The 19422-nt window shown below is 50.7% G+C and overlaps 1 protein-coding gene across 1 annotated transcript; it reads right to left on the bottom strand.

The window, feature by feature from the left end:
• Positions 1–791: 791 nt before the first annotated feature.
• CNDP2 (carnosine dipeptidase 2) lies at positions 792–19003 on the bottom strand. Its single transcript, XM_084780293.1, has 12 exons — positions 18932–19003; positions 15448–15537; positions 14621–14764; positions 10506–10668; positions 8944–9032; positions 6581–6781; positions 5551–5635; positions 4542–4702; positions 3523–3687; positions 2555–2696; positions 2196–2343; positions 792–1468 (listed from the first exon to the last, which is right to left on the bottom strand). Exons 2-12 carry the CDS (start codon positions 15505–15507, stop codon positions 1399–1401), a joined length of 1428 nt encoding a protein of 475 aa, XP_084636419.1. The 5' UTR covers positions 15508–15537; positions 18932–19003; the 3' UTR covers positions 792–1398.
• Between the last annotated feature and the right edge of the window lie 419 nt (positions 19004–19422).

Genomic DNA, 19422 nt, shown 5'->3' with positions numbered 1-19422 from the left:
AACAGCCAGGCAGGGAGGGGACATCAGAGTCTTGGAGATGTCCTGGCTGTGAGGACGAGGGGAGTGCAGAGGCCTAAACTTTGGAGATGGTGTCATGGTTCCCAAAATCGCTGTTGTCTTCTATTCAGTGGAGAGCGTGTGAGGATCCAAATCGCACTCAGGTTTTGTAGTTTGAGTGCCTGATACTTTGTCACTGAGCTGGAAGTCCCCAGAGCTGACATGATCTCCTTAGGAAGACTTAGAGGACGTGGGCTGCTCGCTGTGATCATGCGGTCTAGGTATCTGTTGGAGCTTCTCCACTGTAAAGTCACTGGGCTTGCCCTGGGAACCAAGGAACCTACTGCCCAAACCCAAGTTTAACAGTGGCCTCACCTGCCGGAACTGTAGTCACGTGGTGGGGTTCCTCTTTTCTTCTTCACAAGAGTCCTTGCCCCGCCCACCACCTGGTCACTTACGGAGATTCTTCTGCCTCAGCCTCCTGACCCTCTACTATGGCTATTGCTTGGTCGTTGTGTGCTGCCAGGCTGGCTTCTACCTTCCTGCCATTAGCCTCCACCACAAGATGCTCTACTTCATCTCTGCTGCCCCAGCCCTGGCACTGCCACCTTAAGAACTGACGTGGAGGCAGAAGGGTAGACATGAGTCTTGTGCTATGACCTCCGACCACCACCTTTCACTATGCGGAGACAGGTACCCAGACACCACAACATATGTATGTGTGTCCCACAAAGCAAGTCACACACCAGTGAACGACTGCACATGCATTTCCCAAGAAAGTCAGAGCACAGTGCTTCCTCCAGAGGCTCACTTTATTACCAGTATGGCTGCAACTGGACTGCTGCTCCCACCAGGACTTTTGAGACAGATTCTGAGGACGGCAACAGGAGGGGACACCAGCGATGGTCAGCTAGGGTCTTAGGAAGGGATACAGAGCACAGTGAGGGGTCACCACGACGCTGTCACAGCACAAGGAGCTCCTGAATGTTCTCAAGTCTTTCCTGGATATTCCCTGAGCCTCACTAGAGACCGAAAGCAGAGAGCAACCCCTCCTGTCCACTCAAGTCCATGGTTGGCAGAGCCTCCCACAGACTTGGAGCCTATGGACTCTGGCTACTTTCTGCAGATGAAGTCACGCTGGCCACATCTGACAGTCCTCCCTCCCCTAGTCAGAGCCAGTCAGTTGTCCCCAGCCTTAGAACTGAACACTGCCAACTGCCTGACACAGCTGGCTCTTCCCTGGTGACAGCTGGAGGCACTGTCTTCGTCCTTGCAAGTCTTCCTGTGACCTGAGAAAGAGACAGAGAGGAGAAACTTCCACTTTCCCAAGAGAGCTGGAAGGAGAGGGCAGCGGGCAGATGTCTCTGGCCAGGCACAGCACTCCATGGAGAGAGAGAGTTCTCAGTTCTTCAGCTGAGACACCTCGTACAGATATGCAGCCAGCATCTTGGTGCCTTCTATGTAGTTGAGCCTGATGGAGACAGACAAACAACCCAGCTATCAGCTGCTGTGCGGAAGTCAGCATCCAGGTGGGTGGTGACATTCTTCCTGCTTACTCTGGGGGGTGGGGGGTGGGGGGTTAGGGGTGGGTAGTAAGCCCTGACTTGGGCTTGCAGTCTGGCCTGGCTTTATAATTCAGGGTCAGTGTGACACCCCTTCTGCCATTCCTCACTCGTCCTGGCCTTGGCAGAGAGCTTGGCCCCATCCATCGGCACCCGGGGAGTGAATGGCTATTGTTTCTGAAGACCAGCTCTTTGACCTGTAGCCCAGTAGCCAGCTTCCTGTCTCCCCAGCTCCTCACACTGGGTCTCTGCTTCCTGTTCTCCTGAGCAGCTCCAGGGCTGCAGTTTCCCACACTGCCTGAGGCCTGCTTGCCTGGGCCTCTCCTCTCTAGATCGGAGCTCTCTCCATCCTACAGGCTAGAGGAACCCTAGAGTATCTGCCCCAGAGGCAAAGGGGCTTTAGCAGATAATGATGACAGTGTAACTTTTCAGAAAGATGTGGGAAGGCTTTTATGGGTGCTGCATGAAGGGGGTGATGAACGCTCAATGATTCCTGTGTTCAAACTGCCGCTACCAAGCCTTACGCCTCTCACCTCACACGGGTTCTTACTAGCAAACCCCTATGTGACAAAGGAGGAGTGATCCCAGGCCCACCACCTGCGGGAGGACGCACCCCAAGCTCAGGCCCCGTCTCACCTGTTGAGCTTTTCATTCTGGGAGTGGGCACCGTCATCTGCTGACCCCACCGGTAACAGCATGACATTTTTGCCTGTGGCCTCCTGAAAGGTCAAGGTCACAGGAATACTGCCGCCCTCCCTGGTCAAGTCAGGCTCAACACCGAACACTGGGGGAAACAAAATGGAGAGAAATGATGAACTCTGGGCCCTGGATGCTAGCGCGCCACCACTTAGCAGCACAGTCCAGACCCCGGGCTCAGAATCTACTCTGAGACCCTGCCTCACCCCACACTTCAGCCGCGCTCACAGCACCGTGGACACTGTCACATGCTGTACATGCTACCACAGCCTCCTCAGACATTCTCAGGGGCCGCTGACCTGTTTTCAGGGCTCTTCTGCCCGCCTGGTAATGAGGGTGGTTGAAGTCAGACACCCAAGGCTTCCCACCGTGGCCCATGTACACCTTGAACTTGTTGGGGCTGTGAAGGTCGGCAAACTTCTTTGACAAGTAGCTTGAAACCTAAACCATAAGCAGAGGAGACACACAGTGCTTTATTTCTGGCACCTACAGGTGCCAGTTGGGTCTACACAGCACCTCAGAGTCTAGACAGGATCGGTGGCAAGCTTCATTTTCAGCTGCGGCAGTTGTGGATGTCACTGCCACAAGAAAGAGGACCTGAGCAAAGGCGGTGTGTCAATTTCAGTTAATTCACCCTTGACACAGACCCACCAACTAGGACAGTATTTAAAAGTCGAGTAAAAACCACGCTGTCTGACCTGAGGTATTCAACAGACAGGATACTTGTGTCCTAAACGCCTGTGCTGACACTCAGGATGGCTCATTCTCCCTGGGAAGACCCAGACTGAGCATGGACGGCCTCAAGGTAAAAGTCGGCTTTCCTCTGAGAAGAGACCTCAGTGTGCTCTTCATAGAAGCCTCTGGTTCTCTCTCTTCATGGAGTCTCTCTAGTCATCAAGGTACACGCACGCTCCACGGGCTCTCTGAGACCTGTAGCTACGCCATCCCTGGCCACTCCTCACCTCCAGCAGAGGCCACTCTAACATGCAGGCACACACATGCATTTGCTTTACATCTTTGGGTTAAGGTCAGAGGTCATATTTTTTGTTCATGTCTCAGTGGTCTGAAGTGTGCAATGCTTGCTCATTTGACCTTTTTCCTCTGATGAGCTTCTACACTGCTTATTACAGCAAATGCTGAGGGGTAAGGAGGAGACTTCTGCTCAGGTGAAAGTTCTTACTATTTTCAGTCCAACAGCACACGGGCTCTCAGCTGCCACACATACCCCACAACCCCGCCCTCACTCAGGCCCGGTGTCCCCACATACCTGCTCGCTAACAACTTCTGGTATCATGTTTGGCACCAGCCTGATGGAGAACTTGCCGACCACTTTCCTGGGGATCACGGTCTTGGCCCCTGAACCAGAGAAGGCGCCTTCAATTCCATGGAGGGAGAGGGACGGGTACCGCCATCTGTGCATCAGGATGTCTCTCTGCAGAAGCACAGGAGGAGATGGGCTGTGTACACAGGAGGCGCGACTGAAGTCACGGGGGCCCACCCAGCAGGGTTGCTCAGAGCCTACACACTGTACTGGGACTGTTGTCACACACCCCAGAGGGATTTGCAGCCTTAACAGCCTCAAGAGGTGACAATGAGTGATGTTGGGGGTGGCATGCTGTCAGCCTCCAGTCCCTGACAGGCTAAGCTGTCTCTGTTCCTCTTCTAGCCATTGCGCCCAGCCTGACCTGGCACAACCATTTATAGTTATTTATTCCTTTGACTCTGAGAAAGATGAGAAACTCCAGCACTCAGCCAGGCCTGCTCCTCATGCCCTGCCCCTGGGGCCTGCAAGAGGCTGGTGTAGACTTTTGATCTTGGCTACACTCGGGTGATGAACTGATATCCACACTCCTAAGATTGGGCAAACTTTTCCTCCTAACAGTTACATAACAGCAAATAACTTCTGCGGCTACACTCAGCTTAATATCTGGGCCTTGTGAGAACAAGGCGGCCCACTGGCCCAGGCTAAGCAAACAGCATGTGTGGCAGGAGATGGGCTGCTCCCTCTGCCCATCTCTCCTGGCTCTCACCTGGTCAGGAGTTGATCCTGACAGCTGAACACCCCAACAGCTCTTATTTGGCCATACCCTGCTTTGGCTAATTCCTGAGGGGGGGCGGGGCCTGGGATGAACCTGTCATTGGATGTCTCTAAAACATGGTGGACATGCCCAGAACAGGAGCCCTGGTGGCCTGCACAGGGGTGGGGGTGGGAGTGGGGGAAGTGGGGGAGCCCTGGTGGCCTACACAGGGTTGGTGAGGGGGGGGGTTGAGGGAGGCAAGCAGCACCTTGCATCTGTGCAGAAGGGTCCTGGCCCCCACGTCCTTGGCAAACTCTTCCATGTCGAAGTCGATGTGGTCATAGAGCTCACACTCCTCGTCAGTCAGGGGAGCCACGGCATCGTGGATCCCAGGGATGAGGATTCTCCCCTTCTGGTCTATGAGGCAGCCTGAGGGGCGAGGCAGCGAGTAAGCAGTGTTCTCGGTGGTCCTGACCCCAGGAGCTCAGGCTCCACAGCACATACCCTGGCAGCTTTATGCCAGTAAGTCAGCTAAGCAGCCGCAAGGAGGGGAGCAGGAGGAGTGCTAAGTCAGCCCCCAGCTGCACACCCAGGCGGGAACCTAAAACCCACGCTGGCCAGCACCTCCTTATGATGCACGTTCCACACCAAAGAAGGTTGGCCAAAGCTGACGAGGGAAGCTATGCGTGGGACAGAGCGGTCCCTAGCCAGATGCCACGTCACTTCACCTGAGGGAGCCTTCATCCTGGGATGTGGGGTGACAGAAAGGAAGCCACGAAACGACACGGAGGCAATGGCTCCACTTGGCCTTATGCTTGTAGCCCACCAGAGGGAGGCTGTGGCTCTTGATCCCCAGGACTCAACCAAGCAGGGGACCTAGTCATGGCCAGTTGGAACAAAGCAAAGCAAATGGCCTCTGAGAGGCCCGGGAAGCACGCAGGGGCTGTAAGGGACATGCCGAGCAGGACCTGGGCCTCCCACTGGACATGGGCAGGCAGTTTACAGATGGTGGGGAGGTATGAGACAGATGCAGGAGGAGGAGGTGAGGCAGGGATGAACACAGAGCCTTTAAAGAAAACAGTGCCTAGAGTGGGGAGCCTAACTAGAAACAGGCTGAGCGGGCTCGTGAAGAGTGCTGACACGTGTGGCATGCACACAGACAGCTTAGAAAAGGTTCCCTGCCCACCTCCCAGAGCGCCAACCCTGAGTGCCAACCCTGAGCGCCAACCCTGAGCGCCAGCCCTGAGCGCCGACCCGAGTGCCAACCCTGAGCTCACCCATCAGTGAAATGAGGTCGGTCATGGCCTCGTGCACTGAGCCACCATACACCCCAGAATGGAGGTCTTTGTCACTGCATTCCACCTGGGCAGAAACAAAGGTCACTTTATTGGTGGCTTAGTGGGAACTTATTTTAATTATGTGACATTGCACCGAACAAAGAACATTTGTAAGACTGACAGGTTTCCAGTCCAAAGCTAAGCAAGACATTTCCCATCCACACACCAGATAGACTCCTGATGTGTAGACCACAGGTGCACAGGGGCAGTTGGCCACAGGTGCACAGGGGATGCTGGCCTCGTGTGCACAGGGATGATGACTGCAAGTGCACTGGGTATGGTGGCCACAGGCGCACAGGGGATGCTGGCTGCAGGAGAATGGATGATGCTGGCTGCAGGCACAGTGGGAATGCTGGCTATCGAAATAAGTATGGTGCAGAACAGCACCACTGACACTGACAGCCCTTTTCAAAGGGAAGACAGAATCCTATCACTTCACAGAGGCTCTGCACAAGTTGACTCAGAGGACACACCAAGCATGGGGCATGACCCCATCAACACAAGAACCAAGGATCTGGTCAGACTCATTCGAGTGCTGACTAGTCCTCTAATCAGGCAACCACTGTGTACTTAGACCTGCATCTATAAGGGGGAATGGGCAGCTACTGCCTCGCCATACAGAACCAATTGTAACATGCAGAGTGCTCAGCACAGCCTTTTCAAGGAAGGGCTCTCAGGTGCTTATCTGTCCAAGCCATCTAGGAGGACTAGCCTTGCTATCCCATCTGCTTGAATACAATATCATTATTATTAAGATAATGCTGTCTTAATTTAAAACCGCCCTGAGATTTGACTTCTGATCTCAGAAGGCCATGCTTGGAGTATTAGGGTGGATTATGGAACCGAGGAAGGGGCCCTGGGGAGTTCTGAGCCCCTTCATGTGTGACTAACTTCTGGGTCACAGCACAGAAGAACCAAGAGGCCTAGGCATGAGAGAGAAACGAGGAGACGTTTGTGACTCAGCTCATACCTCAATGAAGAAGTAACAAATGCCTCTGAGGCCATAGGTGATGCACGGCTTGTTCTTCCCCAGCCAGTAATTGTCCGAAATGCACACATAGTCCACGTCTTTGAAGAACTTGTCTTTCTGGGCGAAAATTAACTCATCCAGGCCTTCAGAGCCCGATTCCTCCATGCCTTCCAGGCAGAACCGCAGGTTGACAGGAATCTCCTGTGACAGGGGCAGGGCAAGACAGCTTCCTTACTTTTCTTACAGAAGTGACACACAGGAGACTGTTTTGGAATTTAATCCCAGCACCAGGGAGGCAGAAGCAGGTGGATTTCTGTGAGTTTGAGGCCAGCCTGGTCTGTCTACAAAGCAAGTCCAGGACAGCCAGGACTGTAAGAGAAACCCTGTCTTGGAAAGAAAGAAAGAAAGAAAGAAAGAAAGAAAGAAAGAAAGAAAAGAAAAGAAAAGAAAAGAAAATTTAGTTTCAAATATGAGATTTTCCCCCCACTGGCCTGTAGAAGTCCAGGATCAGAAGGGAAAGCCCCACACCCTGCCTCACTGAGCCATGCTCTCTGCACTCACAGAGGGAGCCACGCAGTGTAGGGGAAGCCACAAGACAGGGGGTGGGCGATGACTGTTGGCTCACAGAGCACTGGCTGCTCTTCCAGAGGGCCAGAGCTCCATTCCCAGCATAGACACGGCTGCTCACAACTGTGTGTAAGTCACCCTCAGACCTTCACATTCATGCACACCCTTATGCAAATGCACCCTCCCCATACACACACAAATGAAAAAAAAAGTAGAGGGATCAGGAGAGTAATTTTTTGCTGAGCTTTCACTGTTATTAAGTGAGACCTTTCCTGCCCTGGGAAGGCCCTCCACACTGCCAGCATCGCTCTGCACACAGAAGCCAAGCTGTCCTGGGGTGCTTGAAGGTAATCTCAACAGAGCACTGGAATGTCGGTCAAGTTCTCCAGATAATGTTCCAAGAGTTCCTCTAGCTCCAAGGGATGAGGCAGGTAGCCCATCTATAGACAAGAAAAGTGGGCTGCATATGAGCAGGCCACCAGCTAGAGGTCACCACAGCACAGAGCTGCAGGGTCCAAAGGCAGACATAATGCCTAGCAGGCCCCACTCACAGTGGCCCTGGGAGCAATGGCCAGTGAACACACTTATCCCCCTGCTCTCTTCTGTCCCTGGGCTCTGTCCTGTGCCATATTCTTCCAACACTGTGTGGAGGCTACAGTAGGTGAGGCTTCCTGGCTTCCGTGCCCAGCGCTTAGTTCAGCTGTTGGACAGGCCAAGTGTGTTAAAACAACAACAGAACCGTCGTCTCCTGAGCACATGGTCCCCACACAGAGCCGGAGCCCTTTCCAGATCTAATGTTCTACACTTGGACAAAAATTCTAATTTTATTGTGCTGTGAAATAAAGTTCATATGCAGAACTGCTCAGGCAGCGTGCGCATAATCAGGCTAAGGATGATTAGCAACCTGGGCACAGAACAGTGCTAGAAGGACTGAGGTCTGAGTGTCTAGAAACGCCACACACCTGCCCACATTTTCTACATCTTACCAACTTCGAACTTTGACTTTGAAGAGAAAACCACTCAAAGCAATCCAACATATTTTTAAGAAGGATATAATCCGCGTGGAGAAAAGAATTTGCCTGATATCACAAAGTCTGTAACATTCTGGCAAGGGATGTTAGGGTACAGTCTGAAAATCCAAGTTAGTCAGAGTTGGTGACACCAGCACTTGAATGCTGAGGCAGGAGGATTGTCACTAGTTCAAGGCCAGATGAGTTATATAACACGACTCTGTATCAAACAAACACACCTAAACTTCATATTTGGGAGCTGGGCATGGTGGCACACACCTATAATCTCAGCCTAGGGAGGCAGAGGCAGGTGGATCTCTGAGTTACAGGCCAGCCAGGACTGCGGCATGAGACCCCACCTCAAAATCAACCAGCCAACCAACAACAACCACCATCACCACCAAAAAATGCCAACAAAACAAAACAAGCAACAACAAAGCAATACAATAAAATAAAATTCACACTTGGGGATGGAGACACAGCTCAGCACAACGGCAATTTCCCAGCATGCACGAGGACCTAGGTTTCATCTCAGCACAGAAAGGAGAGAAACAAAGATCACATCCTAAGTTGTTGACAAGAATCCTGCTGAGTGATGACTGCTTGACCTTTGAGCATCTGTAAGACAATTAACTGTTTAATGATTTCTAGCGCTGGAAACAGCTATAATCTTTGATCCGAGTCACCTGTGCTGACCAAGGTGGGGGCCTGCTTTCTCCGCTCCAGTGATCGTTACACCACTGCTCACACGACCTGATGAGTGGACGGAATCTGATGTGGGCGTACCTGGCCAGTCTTCTGATAGGCTTCCAGGGCATTCATCCATCCGGCCACCGGCCCCTTATCGTCCGTGGAGCCTCTCCCGTACAACTTGCCTGGAACAGCCATCAGCGGATGCAGTTAGAGACGACAAATCAAAAAGACCTTTTCAAAAGTGAACATCTGATAAGGCCTAGGGACAGCCACAAGCAGCTGTCCTGAGCAATGGGGCTTTTCTTCACTTTAACAGCCTGAGTCTTCATCCAACTCTAAGATTCAGACAGAATTCTTGCAGCCCAAGAGGCAGCCAAGTAAGATGGCTCCTGTTACCATCCCTTTCATAGCGAGGGCGAGGACCACAACTCACCGAGAATCAGGGACCAGATTCACCATCCAATTTCAGAAAACCCTTACAGTAAGGTAGCTGTTTAGGACCTATGCACCCTACACATCTAACAGCAACCGTGTGGAAACCTAGATGCTGGGAGCACATGGCCATCGTCACAAGAGCGCCACACACTGTACTCTATCCCAAGTGTGACACCACATTCTCCAAGAAGCATGGTCAGGTTGTCTGGGGTCACCATGAGGGTATCACCAGCATGGGCACAGCAGAGGCTGGGAAGGGACTAGGGATGACACAAGGCAGGGACAGGACAGCCCTGTCTTTGGTGCAGGTAGCGGGAAGATGGTGTCACTCAGATATGTGTGAGAGGGCCCAGAGAAGAAAAGGGGGATTCCTGGTCCAGACTGCTTGAGCTACCATGCAGACACATGGGTCTGAGACTCAGGGGGAAGCCAAGTGCCCACGGAGTTAAGAGCAACGCGTATATCCCTGCTAGGAGGTGAGAGGGACCCACATATGGGATGAGGTTTCATCAAGGACGTGTTAAGTAAAAATAACTTGTCACGCAGCACGGCCCTGTAACAGTCCACAGGGAATCAGGACACATGTAAAGTCAAACGCCACACCCAGTTAGGGGCCGGGACCTCAGGTGCTACATCTCAGGGACTCTCCTGACAGAAACAGTAACAATGGAAAATGGAAGGGGGCATTTCACAAGATGGAGTGAGGAGAGGCTGGCCTCAGGGAATGATGGAGCCTGATATCAGAATGTTCTGGAAAAGGTGTTGGGATTGGAGGAAACCTGGCAAGCTCACACCAAGAACCTGTCATGAGAAAAGGGTAACGTCTGAGCTTTCAAAAAGTGAGGCACAAGTGAGAAACTTCCAGACACCAGTCTCTAGATTCTGTTTTTAAAAAGCCAGGCGTGGTGGCACATGCCTTTAATCCCAGCACTTGGGAGGCAGAGGTAGGGGGATCTCCGAGAGTTCGAGGCCAGCCTGGTCTGAGTCTAAGACAGCCAAGGCTACATAGCGAAACCCTGTCTCAAAAAACCACCAAAACAAAACAAACAAACAAACAAACAAACAAACAAAAAGTATACCACAAAAAGAAAAACCCAGGAGAATATTAATGATTCCCCAAATGTAACATGTCCAAAAGAGTTCCTCTAACGTGGAAAATGAGCACACAGAGCACCCATTCCTCCAATGTAGAAAGTGGGTGCTTCAGTGGGCGGCCTCACCTTCCCGCTCCACCAAGGTGAAGGGCTCGCTATCCCAGCCGTCCTCCAGGGCCGCAGGCTGTACATCCAGGTGCCCGTAAATGCACACTGTTTTCTTCTGCGGATCGCTGCCCAGCTTGCCCAGCAGAATGGGAGGAAGGGGTATCTCCGAGCCGTCTGGCAGCTGAGTGGGAAGGAGCAGTGAGGAGTCTGTTAACAAACTGGGACCGTCTGGCAGCTGGGATGGTCTTATCAGCTCTCAGTTATCAACCTCTGCTGTAGCCTTAAGACCGTGTCGTTTAACAGTCCTCAATAACAAGGATTCATCTTCTCAGAATACAATGATCTGAAACCAGTGAGCATTAACTAAATCACACCTACAACTAGTTTGACAAACTGTCCAAGGCTGCTTTTTTTTAAACCATCAATACACATAATGAAACATTATATAGCCTGGGTCTGAGATACAACTTAACTCATTTCTGAAACAAAGCATAAAACAACTACAATCTGAAACTGATTGCTACATTATTGAAATTCTGTATTTAGATGACAAAGATGAGCAGAATGGGCCACCCGGCCACCAAGCAGGACAGATATGGAATTCAGGGCTGGGGAGGTGGCTCAACAGCTGAGAGGGCTTTCCGCTCTTCCAGAGAACTGGTTCAGGAACCAGAACCCAGTCAGGCAGCACAGCCACTTGTCACACCAACACCAGGGGACCTGGTGATCTCTTCCTGCCTTTTTGGGCACCAGCAGATGTGTTGTTTACAAACATGTGTGTGGACGTGTACATACACATACACACACACACACACACACACACACACACACACACACACACACTTTTAAGTCTTCAAAACAGAAGGAAAGCAAGCAAATCCAGATAGTGTCTGGTAAGTGAACCGTGGTAGTAGACACTTCTCCTGGGCTTTTCCCCAAGGCCTTGCCCACGGTCTAGAACACCCATGCAGAATTTTCTGAGTCTAGGGGAGAATTCAGGGGCACACACGTGCTTTTACATTAGGCCAATGGTTATTGCTTTGACTCTTAACTGTGGCCCAAGAGGCTGTAGCCACGCCCTGCAGCCCACATGCCTCCTCTGTTGGCTCCTATCATCCATCAGAAAAACTCTGTGAACACAACAAAGTGCCACAAGCAGTTGGCAGGGGACGACACCAGCCCACACACTGGTGTACTAGAAACCACTACAAAGAGCTGTTAGAAAACATCTACTAAAAAAAGTAACGCAGGGAGTAAATTGATAGTGCAGTTATAGCCGACTGCCCTGAAGTTGTTCCGTTCCCATCACACCCCGATGCACATGAGTATCTTGTCTGGTGATAACTCTAAGCCAGTAATTTATGATTAAGAGATAAAATGAGCAGCAACTAAAAATGAGAAGGTAAGGACAGTGTGGGTGAAGGCTGAGAAAATTCTCCTCTCCCAACTTCTAGCTTGAAGGATGTTAGAGCGCTGACTGTATTTTTTTTTTAAAAACAGGTCTCACTGTATAACCCTGGCTGTATCTCTTGAACTCAAGAGATCCCTGTTCCTGCCTCTAAAGATATGACCTCCACATACAACAGGTGGTATGAATTCTTATAAGAACATATGACTTATTTTCTAGGTAAACTGTTAATAAAATACCCAAGGACCTCTTGGCCCTGACAGCTCATAGCATGCACATCGGACTCCTGAGGTTGGCCTGTGGCCACCAGGGAAGAGAATCATCCCTTAAACTTGTGGGCATATGGCCTTCCTATTCAGTTAGCCCACAGCTGGCTTGAGTGGGGAAATCCCTCAATTCTTTCATCAATATGAGTTGCCTAATGTGAAATCAGCTGGTTTCATTGTTTGTTTGACACAGTGGGAAGAATGGGCAAGGCAGAGAGCAGATAGAGCAAAAGAGACTCAAGAGAAGTGTGATGCTTAGACGCACAATGCTGGCATCCACACTCACGAGCAGCGTGACGCTTAGACCTGGCATCCACACTCAAGAGCAGTGTGATGCTTACACATAAAATGCTGGCCTCCACGGGCCAGACTACAGAGTAAGACCTGGCCCAAGAAACAAATAACAAGGAAAAATTTAAAAAGACTAAACAACAACAACAACAAAAAGTTAAAGAAAACAGTATGAAGAAACTTGGCTTACTCCTCTAAGGGGGTGGGGGATGGGAAGCTGCTATTACATCTTAACTATTAAAATTGTCATCTGAAGAAAAACTTGAGAAAAGTACTGGAGCAGGAGTCAGGAAGCCTGGATTGAAACTCAGGTTTTGCCATGAAGATACTTGGCTCCCAATGGCCACACCACCCTCACTTAACTTATGCACAGTACCTCAATGGCTAACCCCAAATTCCAGAACTGTTCAACTATACACATAAGTCATAAGACCAAAGACCCAGGATAAACCAAGTTGTGCCACATTTTGCAACATAAGAGACTTGTAAGATTTGAAAACACATAAAATGGAGGTAGATGTGGTGGCTCACACTCAGAATCCCAGCTGGGAGACAGAGGGTGCGAAGGTCGTTAGGGGTTTTAGGCCAAGTTGGGTTGCAAGGAGGAAGACCCTGTGTAAAACCAAACCAAAACAATAACAACATGAGAAAACATGTGAAATTAAAGTTTCAGAAAAATATATCATAAAGTCAGCTTATTTATTTAAGTAAGAAGAAGGAAGGTGGGTTTGAGCTCCTGGCCAGTCTGGTCTACACAGCAGGTCTGGCCTGCCAGGGCTACATAGTTAGATCCAGTCTCAAACCGAAACCAAAACCATTAACAAAAATTGGAAAGAAGACAAGCCTTTCTTAGCTTGCCCTCTCCACCTCCAGACCTCTGATGAGAATGCCAGGTGGCTGGAACGCTCTGTTACTTACTTATTTAGTGTTTTTGTTTTAAGTGTATTTTCCCTTTTTATTGAAAATAGTTTTTTGTTTTCTTGGTTTTTTGAGACAGTGTTTCTCTGTGTAGCCTTGGTGTCCTGGACTCACTTTGTAGACCAGGCTGGCCTCGAACTCACAGTGATCCTTCTGCCTCTGCCTCCCAAGTGCTGGAATTAAAGGCGTGTGCCACCGCCCAGGTGAAAATAGATTTCCCCCTCATATATCCTGATTAGTTTTCCCTTTTCTTACTCCTCCTACTTCCTCCGCTCCCATCCAGATCCACTCTCTTTCTGTCTCTCATTAGAAGGAACAGGCTTTTAAGGGAAAGCAAAGCATTTAAAAAAAAAGAGCAGAACCCATCACATTGAAATTGGACAAGGTAACCCCACAAAAGGAAAAGAGCGTAAGAGAGGGTGCAAGGTGCTCGCTTCGGCAGCACATATACTAAAATTGGAACGATACAGAGAAGATTAGCATGGCCCCTGCAGAAGGATGACACGCAAATTCGTGAAGCGTTCCATATTAAAAAAAAAAAAAAAAGAGAGGGTGCAAGGATCAAAGACCCACACATTCACACACTCAGGAGTCCCATAAATGCCAAGCTGAAAGCTTTAATACACAGGGCAGACCCAGTACAGGAAGCTGCCATTTCTAAAGTGAAACCACTAATGTGTAACTTCCACATTTGGAAGCCTTGATTTCTGGGAAACCATGTCAGCTCTTCTCAAGAATGACAGTCACCAGCAGGGCATGGTGGCACATGCCTTTAATCCCAACAGTTGGGAGGCAGAGGCAGGCGGATGGCTGTGAGTTTGAGGACAGTTTGGTCTACAGAGTGAGTTCAGGACAGCCAGGTACACAAGAGAAACCCTGTCTTGAAAAATAAAACAAAATAAAAAGAATGACAGTCCCTTTAACTTACTCTTGAGTCACTCACTGGTCTTCAGTTCTCCTTTCTGGAGTAAAATGTGCTGAGTAATTGTAAAACCTTTAGCTCACCCCAAGCCAGGCAATCCCTGGATGCGCAGAAGCCAGGACAAGCTTGCTTTGAAGAGGAGTTAAACATTTTCAGCTGGAGGTCACCCAAGCAAGGCCTTGCAGCCTCGTCTCGGCCGCCCCAGCCCCCGGGAAAACTGTGTTCTCTGGTTCTGCGGGCTCCCGGACCCCCGGAAGACTGTGTTCCCCGGTTCTGCAGGCTCCCGAACCCCCGGAAGACTGTGTTCTCCGGTTCTGCAGGCTCATACCTTCTGCTTCCCGATATCCACCAGCTCCACAGAGCCCCCCAGGCGCTGGACATCAGCTGCGGCCACCTCCATCATCCTCCTGATCTCGCCTCTCTTCTCCGGCCAGGCAGACACGCTCTGGATGGCCACCCAGTCTGCAAGTTTCTGTTTGTAGAGAACAAGTGGAAAGGGCTCTGCAACACTGTTTTTTACGGGCAGGCAGGGATGGGCTCACCAATGGGGCTGTAGCTCCTCCACTTTATGTGCAGAGCAGACAGACCCAGAGTAAACAACAGCAAAACTGTACGGCCCCTACCCCGAAAATAAGCAGAAAGGAAAAAAAAAAATGCCAGAATGAGCATTTTTAGCAACCAAGTATATGATTATAAACCATGTACTTCCATAAGTAAGTGCATATCGACAGCCAATAGGCTGGCAACAGAAAGAAAACGTACTGCAATATTGCGACCTGTTAGTCTCCCTGTTGGCAGCCAAGTTTTCCAAGGTGTAAGTTTTACAGTGAAAAGTCAAAAGGTTTTGTTCAAAATGGTTCTTCCACAAGTAAACTAAAGTCGTTATTATATCAGATAAAAACCGAGCAACAGATTAAAATATAACATGTAGAATCACTCAGAACGTGTTTGATTCGAACTGCTTTTTAATGAGTATCACAAGAAACCATAGATGAGATTAGAGAAAAATAAAGACTAGATAATCTAACTCTGTCCAATGACAGAACTACAACTTTCACTATCATGAGATTTTAATATTTGATCAAAATGGCATAAATCATATTAGCTTCTTGAAAAGCTGTTTCCACTATTCACTTGGAAGAAACAGACCCTCACCTTGACATAGCGGTCCTGGTTTTCATCGATGTACTGGAAGACGGTTTTAAGGTCTGACATCTTTCAGGCAGACTTCAAACCCGGGAAACTCTGAGCAGATAGAGCAACAGGTCAGACCTGCCTGCAGCTGGGACTGAACGCAGTGGCGCAGTGTGAGGCTGATAAGTGTTCCTCCGCCCTCCTGTCAGCCCTGCAGTGAAACACGTAATCACAGGATTTTCCAGGAAGTGACTGAGGTTCTGGGCCAAGAGTCAGAGGCTTAGACTCATCTTTTCCTCCTTGCTCCAAAGGGAAAGCTCCTTAAAATTTTGTGTCCAGGCAGATGTGGTGGCCCACACCTGTTATCCCAGCACTTGGGAGGCAGAGGCAGGTGGATCACTGAGTTCGAGGCCAGCCTGGCCTACAAAGCAAGTCCAGGACAGCCAGGACAACAAGAGAAACCCTGTCTCCAAAACAAACAAACAAACAAACAAACAAACAAAAAACCACCACCAACAACAACAAAGGTGTACAGAGAGGGGCCCCAGTGGCACACAATATGAAGAAAGCTGAAAGCACTTTCTAATCACAAGGATTGATTGTGCTCTTTGTTTCTGGGTTGGTTTGGTTTTGGTTTTTCAAGACAGGGTTTCTCTGTGTAGCCTTGGCTGTCTTAGACTCACTTTGTAGGCCGGGCTGGCCCTGAACTCACAGAGATCCACCTGCCTCTGCCTCCTGAGTGCTGGGATTAAAGGCATGCAGGCCCCCCTCTCCCACTGTGCTCTTTGTTTTTTCAAGACGAGGTCACATGATATAACCCCTTAGCATCTTCCCTGGAACTTTCTGTGTTGACCAGGCTGGCCTCACACACAGAGTTACCTGCTTTCTGAGTGCCCAGGCTAACTGTGTGTGCCACTATACCTACTTGGCATCTACTTTTTAAAATACTATACTTTTTTCTTTTCTTTTTCTTTCTTTCTTTCTTTTTTTTTTTTTTTTGGACAAGATCTCTTGCAGCCTGGGCTAGCCTTAAACATCTGATCCTCTTGCTTCTACATTCAGAGTATTGGGATTACAGGCCCAAACCACCAGGTTTATGTGGTGATGGGCAACGGAGCTACAGACCCAATTTTACAGTCTTAAAGCACAGAGTAACTATTAACCTTCTGTTGTTACCAAGGAAATAATCATTTGAAAGATCTCAATATAAATGTTGCAGGCTGGGCGTGGTGGCAGTTGCCTTTAATCTCAGCAGAGGGGAGGTTAGTGGCAGGTAGAGCTCTGAAAGTAAGAGGCCAACCTGTTCCATATAAAGTGGATTCCAGGCCAGCCAACGATACAGTGTGACCCTGTCTCAAAAAGCAAGCAAAACAAACACCCCCCACCCCGTAATCTCTCTATTCAACTGCAAACCTACACCCCCCACCAGAGGATCTAGCTAAGGACAACTGATGAGTGGAGCCAGAGACTCCACTCAGCCTCCGTAAGGGCCAAAGGTGAAAAGGCCCTCACCTCACAGGAGGGTGGCTAAGGAGAGCACTTGCTTGTACTTTTTTTTTTTTTTTGACAGGGTTTCTCTGTGCAGCACTGGCCATCCTCCTGCCTCTGCCCCCATAGTGCTGGGATTAAAGGCATGTGCCACCACTGCTGGCTTATGTGTACTTTTTTTAGAAAGGTAGTGTTTTCACGAAAAAGAAATAGCCAAGGTCTGAGGAGCAGTATGCCCCACTCTACACACTACAGTGCATACATGTATGAACACATGGCAGGCACTCCATAAATACACAGTGCCTGCATTTTCTGGGCAGGTCTCAACAAAACAATGTAGCCTGGACTGGCCTTGACTTTCTGATCTTCCGGCTTCCGTCTCCTCCGCATGCTAGCATGACCGGCATGCACCAAGACACCCAGTCTGTGTGGTACTGAGCACAGAACTTCACGTATGCTTGACAAACTACCAACTGAGCTACAACTCCAGCCACAGGTATCAACACTTGGACTTTAACTCAGCATAGGTGAAACTCAGCTGTGCTGAGAAAATTCATCCTGCAGTGAGAACAGTGGCCTGGTATCACTGCTGCCCGTCAGTCTCAGGTACAGGATCCCAGGGCAGTTTCTAAACAGAGGGAGCTGATTCACTATGGCGCGAAGTGTGCCACTTCTGCCACGCACTGAAATTTCTCCAGCAATATGAAATCGCAGGGCTCCTCAAAATAGTACATACGACTGCTGCCAGGGTGGGAGGTTGCACTGCTAAGGCCTCACAATACCTAACCTTCTTTTTAAAGCCCAGGACAGAGCAGGGCGGGGTGGTGCACACCTTTAAATCCAGCACTCGGGAGGTAGAGGCAGACTGATCTCTGTGAGTTCGAGGCCAGCCTGGTCTACAAAGCCAGTCCAGGGCTAAATTGGGTACTTTTCACTGGGGCTCCTGGTCCTCACATAAATCCCAACCACCACAGTGCCACATTCTCACTGCTAAACTAACAACTTCGTAACTTTGTTGTTAATGTTCCGCAAAGCTACAACGATCTGAGGCGCTCCTTTCACAGAGGGCAGTAAACTGTGCGGCTTCAACCGCTCCGCAGAGTTCCCAGAGCACGTCAAACAAACCCTCACTCTAAACTGTCCCTCCCGACACACAGCAAGTTAGGCCAGGTTCCACGCTCGCTCCCACTAGGTTCTGACGACTCCCAGCATCAAGGTGGTCGGGTTGGAACGCGTTTATTAGGTGGAAAACAGTGCTGGTGGGTTGGGTTGAACCCAAGCAATCTCTATGCCAAAGAGCCTTGACTATCAGTTAAGTCTTAGGTTCTCAGAGAGCAGCACAAGCAGGGGCCCATGACAGGGTCTTCGCCTCAGTTACAGACGGATGACAAAAACTCTGGAGAAGATTGGCAGGTTCTCTAGGGTTAGTTAGCACAGTGGATCAACCATTTACTCCACTTTACAAATGAGTAAACTGAAACTAGTGAATGAATGAATGATGGCACCAGAAAGCTGGCAAACAGAGACCTATCTCTCCTGTGGATCCGTGCTAGAGGCAAAGTCCAGCTGGACTCTGCCCGGGGCCTTTGCACCCAAGGAGCCAGGCAGCACGCGCAACGCGTAGGCCTGAGGACTGTTCAGCCTTCCCTGCGCCCTCGGGCCCCAGGTCGCCACGCAGGCTGGCCTGGACGCACAGGGCGAACTGGGAGGCCCGGCTGACCACGCACTTACGGGGCGCGGCCGATCAGAACCGGCCCCTGAGGCGGGAAAGAGGCCTGGGTCCCGGGCTCAGTGCCTCCGGAGACGTGGAGCCCGCGCCGGGGCCTGGGGTGACTCAGGCCCGGGCGGACAGTGCATTAGGGATGGAGGACCCTGCGCCTCCCACCTGGGTGGCCCAGGACCCCGCACTTCCACGCAGACTAGGGTGACTCCCGCACCACCCGGCCCCGCACCGAGCTCACCCGGGCCGCCAGCACCCTCCCGCCGGGGAAGGAAGGCCCAGAGAGCATCCGCTTACCTTGCCGGTTCCGCACCACGTGTCCCCTGGCCGCCTTACCAGCCAATGCCCCGAGGCTTGGGGCTAGCCCCGCCCTGCCCCGACGACGCCCCGCCTCGACAGCCAATGCCAGGCCTCCTCCGGATAACCCCGCCCTCTCGCCTCCGACCCTGCAGGTCGTAGCCACGCCCCTCCTTGGCTTGAGTGCCTTTTTTTTTTTTTTTGAGACGGGGTATGTCTGTGTAGCCTTGACTCCTGGACTTGCTTTTTAAACCAGGCTGGGCTCGAACTCACAGCGATCCACCTGCCACCGCGCGCGGCTGGAGTACCCTTTCCTGAGGGTGTTTAGGCTCCGAAGCGTCCTAGAGGTCGCCTTCAGTGCTGCGCTGAAATCCAGCTGCGAGGAGCTCACCCTGGGTTTCCCAGATCCCAGGACGCCCTCCGCAGGGAGCTGGGTTTCCCCACGCCTGTCCTGTCTGCCGGCCGCACACCCTCCACTTAGAGCCAATTGA

The sequence above is a fragment of the Acomys minous genome (assembly GCF_964271855.1).
Source record: "Acomys minous genome assembly, chromosome: 4".
Lineage (NCBI taxonomy): Eukaryota > Metazoa > Chordata > Mammalia > Rodentia > Muridae > Acomys > Acomys minous.
This window is presented reverse-complemented; position numbering and strand designations above follow the sequence as displayed.